Here is a 6,843-nt window from a genome sequence, read left to right on the forward strand (position 1 = left end):
AGGTCAATAAATACAAATTTGCAGGCAGGAAAAAAAGCAGGAAGGTAACTGCAAGTGGATGTGTGTGCCTCAACTTCAGTAACACTAGCAAATTTGTAACCAGAAATCTTTTAATTCTGCTGTACTTGATAGATTACAAATCCTCTCCTAAAAACTCCTGAAAGCAGCTTACAATTCAGACAAATAACTATTTTGCAGCAGATGACAAGAGCCCTAAGAACGGAAACGATGGAATAATAGCTCTGTAAGTAACACAGATTTCTTGAATGCAAGAGACACACAAGAAATCTGTACGACTCAAGAAGCAATTTACAGCTGGAAAACTTATAAAATGTGTTTTGAATTTTTTTGAAGGCAGTGAGCATACTTTATATGAAAATTATTAAAAATCTTAGGGAGCAAAGTGTCTCAGGACACAAGACACTCCTCCCACTCCTGATGACTTTCTCTTTTAAAATCAACTGTCTTCTCATGTTCCATGATGAGACAAAGAATTCAACTAAAACTAAAACCAAAGTAGGAGTCCTGCAATTAACAGCCCCCAAAATGGTTGCCTTGCTCGGAGCAGGGGCACAGGGGCACAATTTGCTCCCCCTCAGTAATCTTGGAGACGCACTGCTCGGCCGTAGCAGGCACCACCAGGGCGCTCAGCAGTTCGTGTTTTTGCTCAAGGAGGGAGTTCGTCAGCTTTTGATTTCGGTTTGCACCTCCGGTGCCCCACGAGCAGCTCCTGGCCGCCTGCCGGGCACCTCCTCAGCACCATCCGAGCCGGCCGCAGGATGCCCGCCGGAGCAGCGAGAGCGGGCCCGCCGAGACTCACTGCTCCTTTGGAAAACAAGTCACGTGCAAAGCAAGTTCATTTTAGGCTATTCTACAGGAGCCACCATCCAGCATGACCATGCAGAGCAGAGCACCGCTGCCCCGGGACGAAGCAGGCCCAGCAGGGCACGGTCCTCGGTCCTCTCCGGAGCAGCCCTGGAGGAGCAGAGCAGAGCAGAGCGGGCAGAGGCCAGGGCCGGGCTCGCTCCTGGGCAGGGGCCGGCAGCGTCCCCGTAAGACAGCCAGCCTGCCGCACGTACACAGCCCGAGCAGCAAACAAAGCTGCGGAGCCTGCGCGCAGCCGCGCTCGGCTCGTGCCATCGCAGCGCAGGTAGCGGCTGCGGGGCAGCACCAGAACCGCGGCGACAGCCGGACAAACAACCGCCGAGCCGCGCACCCGGCCCGTCTGCGTGCGCCGGCCGGGCGGAAGGGCTGGCGAGCCGGCGCTGCGGCACAGCCCGCGGGCAGGTCCAGCTCGCTCCGGCACCTTCCCAGCCCGCGCCTCCCGGAGAGGCCGGAGGGCGGGCGGAGTGTCTCCCCACGCCGCCCCGCACACGCTCCCGGCCCGGAGCCCAGCGCCGCCGCAACCGGAGGCTGCATCTGCTCGGGCTGCCATGGGGGAGGCGGCCGGCTCGCTGCCTGCGGTTTATAAATGAATGCCGGGGGGGAAATTAGGTGCCATGCAAAGAGAAATCTGGGTGGCGATTATGGTGCTTAGGTCTCCAGCAAAAGCCGCTGCCGGTGAGCGCGGAGCAGAAGGAGCGATGAGGGCGGATGGGTCTGAAGTGCAGTGAGTACTAAGGAGATGGTGTACGCGTGGCAGTGTTTATATGAGAGATCAAAACAGAGCCAAGCCCATCCAGGGGAAAAATGGCGACTACCGGGATGGGGAAAACTGAGACACTGGATTAGTTATTATTTTTCATAAATGTATGCACTGTACATAAGCTAGACACACTGGAAAAGCTGACGATTCATTCTGAAAAAGCGGTGCGTCTATTACCTGTTATTCTGGGATTTTCTGGCCATGGTGCCTGCCTTTGTTTTCTTTCTGGAATAGTCACTATCGAAGGGTAACACTGATGCATAGCCATGTTCTGCTTCTAGGGACAAAGTCAGCATTAGTGGCAATATATTTTTTCCATGCAATTTTTTCCTCCTTTGCAGGAACGCTAGGGTAAAGAACAGAATTTTTTCCGGTTGATTTGTTTGGATTTTATTCTGGCATCTCTTAAAGAAGAGAGACAAAAAAAAACAAAAAACAAAACCATAACTCGGTAAACCAAAGGAAAAAAAAAAACAACACCGAAGTGTCGAAATTAGGAGGATTATTGGAGTGCACATTAAAAACGAGGCGGATCATGCAAACCCTTGTCACGCTGCGCTGGGGGAGGGGAGCTGCCATACAATCACCGACTGCCACACACGGAGCGGCGAGAGGGATCCTGAGTGCTGCCACACGCACCGTCCCCATCCAGGGTGGCACAAACAACCCCCTTCTGCTTTGCTTGGGGGGTTTTATATAAAAAAAAGCCAAGATTGAAGCAGCGACGCTCCCCCAGCGCGGTGCCGCTGGCGCAGCCCGGGTCCCCCCCGGGCAGGTGCGAGCTCGGGGCCGCTGCCCCGGCCCGGCCGCCGCACAACAAAGGCCGAGAGCGGCTGGGAGCGCCTGCGGGTGCCTGACCGACTGCCCGCCTGCGCCCTGTACCTCGGTCTCTTCGCTCCAAGTACTCGGCCGCTTCCAGGAGGATTAACAGGGAGTTCAATTCCATGGCTGCCCGTCCCGAGCCCCCCGCGCCGAGTTCACGCGCGGGGACTCCCGAGCCCCCGGTTTTAAGCACCTCGCTCAACCTACATTTGACACACAGCGGACGGGCAGCCCGCGCAGCCAATGGCGAGCGGCGAACGCGCGCGGGGCGGGACGTAAGGATGTGGCCGGACCAATCGGCGGCCAGATCCCCCCCCCGTCGGGGCAGGGGATGTTGACAGATCCCCGCCGACCGCGCTAATTGGCTGCCCCTGTAGTAACAATTTAGAAGCCGAAGCTTAGCAACAGCACGTGGTGGCCCGGCCCCCTCGCCCGCTCATTGGCTGCTTCCTTGCATGTTAAGAAGGTCGAAGCAGCTCATTGGTGCGCGGGGCGTCATGCAAATCAGGGCGGAGAAGGGGGCCAATGGGGCGGGAGGCGCGTGCCGCGCGGCGGGAGGCGGGGAGAGAGGCGCGGACAGCCAATGGGCGGGAGGGGGCGTGGCGTTGCCGTGAGGAAGAGGTAGGCGGGGGGCGGGGCCGCGGGAGGCTCCGCCCCCTCACACGCGCCGGGCGGGACGCGCCGGGCGGGCGCGGGGCAAGCGTGAGGGAAAACGGGAAAAAGGGAAAAGGGGACGTGAGGGGACGGTGAGGCGGCGGAGCGGCCCGCCAGGGACAGGGTGGCAGGAAATTAACGGGAACGAAGGAGACAATACTAACGGGACCCCGGCGGGGCTGTGCAAATGTGCCTGGCACGCTCATCCGTAACCCCTTGCGGTGCTCAGGCGGGAGAGGAAAACGGCAGCGCTGTAAAAACACGCGCAGGGACGTAGGAGAATTACTAAACTCTGCACAATGGCCGAACCTGCTGAAAAAGAGAAACAGTGGGAAGCTCTCAGAAACGCAGCCAGAGCTCTTGCCAGCCCTCCAGCCCTTGCCAGCACATTCAGCTGCCTTTCGTCATCTGGATGCACAGAAGCCGAGTACCAGAATAGCCTGGCTGCCGGCTCGGGCTGAGCAGGAAGAGCTCAGCACCTTTCCTGTCCTCACCATCCGAACTCTGCATCCTTATCTCGGATGGCTGCTGCACAGCTGTTGCCTAAAACTGGTTGGTTTTAACACGAGCGAGTGTAGTTTTAAAATAGACATATTTTAAACTGTGCTGTGATCACACATCGGTACATCTTCAGGCCAAAAGTGCTGGAACCTGTAACGGGTCCTCCTGCAGGATTGCACTTGGGCACACAAAACCCCATTGGTTTTCACTGAACTGTTTAGTTAAGAGCCACCCAGCATATAGGATGGATGCAGAGTGTTGTCCTGTGTGTTTATTCCTTGGCAAAAGATGTCAGCCAGAGTTTCCTTTTAAGAGGATAATAGCAATTCAGATTAAAACAAGGATTATGGTTTACTGTTTCTACAGCATTGTGGTAAAGCCACATATACATTACACCTGATCTTGTATTAGTCTGTATCTTGTTGCCCCAGATGCACAAGAGTAATGTGGCTCTTGAGCATTGCTGAAACACAGATCACATTTTACTGCCATTTGGTCCAGGCACCAGGGATAAGAGAAAATACATGGCAGTGATAAAGCAGCATTGTGATTGTAGTTTAAGAGAATTTTGTATTTGTTTATGAAAAGTCTGAGGGACTGTGAATTACAAGGCGGAAGGGAATTTTGTGCATAGATTGCAAAGGTAAAAAGAAATTGCTGTAACATTTTCCACTTGCTTCTTGAACTGTTGAAATCCTGCTGCATGTGGGTGAGACGGTACAGTTTTTACTGTAAAGCCATTGAACCTTGTGGCAGTTTTGCTGTTAACTGGAAGTAGGTTTGGACACAATTTGACATTGCCTTCTGTTACGAAACAGCATGAAACCATATATGCACAGGTCTGCTTTGTCCACACAGGAAAGCAAGTTCCCTTTGCCTGACACATGCATATGGCACTTAATGAGGAAGATGCAAAGATGCACAGATAAAGCATCCTTGTTCTCTTCTGCATCCACAGCAGTACCCCAGATCTTCAGAACACCTATGTTTGTATGTTAGTGTACAGGTCTAAATGATCTTGAACTGCTTTGCACACATGCTGTGGAATCAGTCATACATCCAGAAAGGCAGATGAATGTGCTAGGTAGGCAGGTGCTTGTGTGAGAGCCCAGGATTCAGGTATGGATTTACTGAGGATCTGAATGCCTAAAGCTCTGGCCCACCACAATGTAAGCACACAATTTTACCTGGAAAAAACCTCTGGAAACACAGGGGTATAACAAACACTGCACAATACTGTGCTTCAGGAGGGTACAGCCAGAGCTGAGCATCCTGCCGAGCACTGCCCTCAGCAGACACTCCTTGGAGCTGATCCAACTGCTGAGCTGGAGCCACCCCCAGCCTCCCCTGCACTCCCCAGTGCCCAAACTCAGCACCCTGAGGTAAAAACCATTGCTCTCTCTGCTTTCACATGTGGACAGAAGTATTTGGAAGACAGTTGTTTTAAGGAGATGGAGCACAATTTCACATTGATATTGGCACTTTGCAGGGCCTTGTGCCTCCACACTTCCCTGCATGGAAGGGCTGCTTTGGTAAGTGAGGAACCACTGAAGCCAGCTGGACTAGGTGCAGGAGAAGGCGTGCAAAACAGGGGCCAGTGCCATCAGAAAAGGCACCTGATCTCTGATCATGGTGGCTCTCAGCCTCAGGAGTCATGAACTGCATTAGTCTGCTGGAACAGCATAATAATGTAACCCCACACACTCACAGAGCTCCTGCTGGTGAAATCCAGGGTAAATCCACACACATTTGGGAAGGACGGGGCTGGCTGATGCCTGACGACCACTGACACATATTTACCTGTAGCTGTGTTGAAGAAGCAGCACAGCAACAACATGTTAGTGCTGAGAAGTTTTATCAAGATTATTTCTCCTAGGGGTGAACTCAACTGAGCCCTTCTCAGGAGGCACCACAAAAGCTTTTAAAATACCTAGAAGGAATCGTTCTGGATCTGGTTTTATTTGTGCCAGGGAACCAGGACTAGTTGTGGTGGTGTCAGCGTGGGTGCAGAGGTGTAAAATGGGTCTGAAAGAAGATCAACCAAATTACTTTAAGAACTGAAGGACAGGCTCTAAGATAGATGTGTGCTGGAAGGCTTTGCAGATTTGGGTCTCTAAATAGCTTTCTTCCATTTCTACCAGCAGCAGCAGGAACAGCTGAGTGCAAAAGAAACAGCTGGCCTTCAGTGATAAGGCGTAGCTGTCACTTCATGGTGAAGTTTGAAAAACTTTGTATTTAGAAGCAGAAGGGAGAGCCATCAGCAGCCACACCCTAAAAGCTGAGCTGTTTTGCAGTTTCTTTGCCGCCTGCACTTGGTGATTGGAATTGTAATATTTACAATTTTAAATGTTACAGCATCTTTCTTTTCCAAAATCTGTCCCGTGGCATGACTTGGAATGTAAGATCAGTGACATCAGAGCTGTTGATTGCCCCAAGCTGTGGTGAGGGCAGAGATCTGAAGCTGATGATCAATAATACAAGAAACTTCATTCACTATTTCCCACGTATGGCCTTAAAGAAATAATCAGACCTACCCTGCTTTTCAGATCTGGCTCATTGTATCTGCTGCATGTTTCTTTCTTTTATCTTTTAAAATTCCATACTATATCATATCCCTGTGTCCAGAGATAAGCCCTTCACTGTGCCTTGGACTCCATCCCTCTGTTTTCTTGGGTGTTGCAAGGTTTTAGTAATTAGCAAAGACTCACTCGTCTGCCCACATAGGAGGGGATCTGCACTCAGGGCTGGCACTGACAAGTTTCATCTCCCTGACTCAGTATCTCAAATTCCATTTATTCCTCATCTTACCTGTGATTCAGATAATGAACTCTGTTTCCTAGATACAGAAACCAAAACACCTGAAAGTTGAAGGTGGAACTTTTGGAGGAAGTTTCAAAAGTAACAATTTTGTCAGTGCCCAAGCCCAGTTTGAGACAATGATTCTATTTACTCTGCCAGGTAAATCAGTTCTCCACCCCTGATCTCAAATGGCAGGTGTCGCTGCATCTGCTTGGCCCTGTATCTAGACTGCTGCTGGTGCACATGTGGCTTTTAGTCATCAATTTATTTTATGTGTGGTTTACTTTAAGTTTGGGGTGGTTTCTCTAAGTTCAAAGTGGCTCAGATGGGAGCAGCCCATCAGAGAGCTGCTTTCACACCTTGAAGCTGAGGTTACATGACAAGAAGATATGTGGGGTGTCAGGGTTAGTGAGTTGCTGCTG

General features: G+C 51.5%; 1 protein-coding gene across 3 annotated transcripts in view; it reads right to left on the reverse strand.

Moving 5' to 3' along the window:
• MXD4 (MAX dimerization protein 4) overlaps positions 1 to 2,670 on the reverse strand; it is a 42,118-nt gene extending 39,448 nt beyond the window's left edge. Inside the window, exons 1-2 of one of the 3 annotated variants that reach the window (XM_030947311.1) lie at positions 2,528 to 2,670; positions 1,823 to 1,919 (exon numbers count right to left, since the gene is read on the reverse strand). In XM_030947311.1, coding sequence (XP_030803171.1) covers positions 1,823 to 1,919; positions 2,528 to 2,591 — 161 coding nt within the window. In that variant the 5' untranslated portion in view covers positions 2,592 to 2,670. Of the gene's footprint in view, positions 1 to 1,822; positions 1,992 to 2,527 lie in introns of all 3 variants that reach the window. The other 2 variants (XM_030947309.1, XM_030947310.1) reach the window with 2 other exon arrangements.
• Between the last annotated feature and the right edge of the window lie 4,173 nt (positions 2,671 to 6,843).

The sequence above is a fragment of the Camarhynchus parvulus genome, chromosome 4 (genome assembly GCF_901933205.1).
Source record: "Camarhynchus parvulus chromosome 4, STF_HiC, whole genome shotgun sequence".
NCBI classification, from domain to species: domain Eukaryota; kingdom Metazoa; phylum Chordata; class Aves; order Passeriformes; family Thraupidae; genus Camarhynchus; species Camarhynchus parvulus.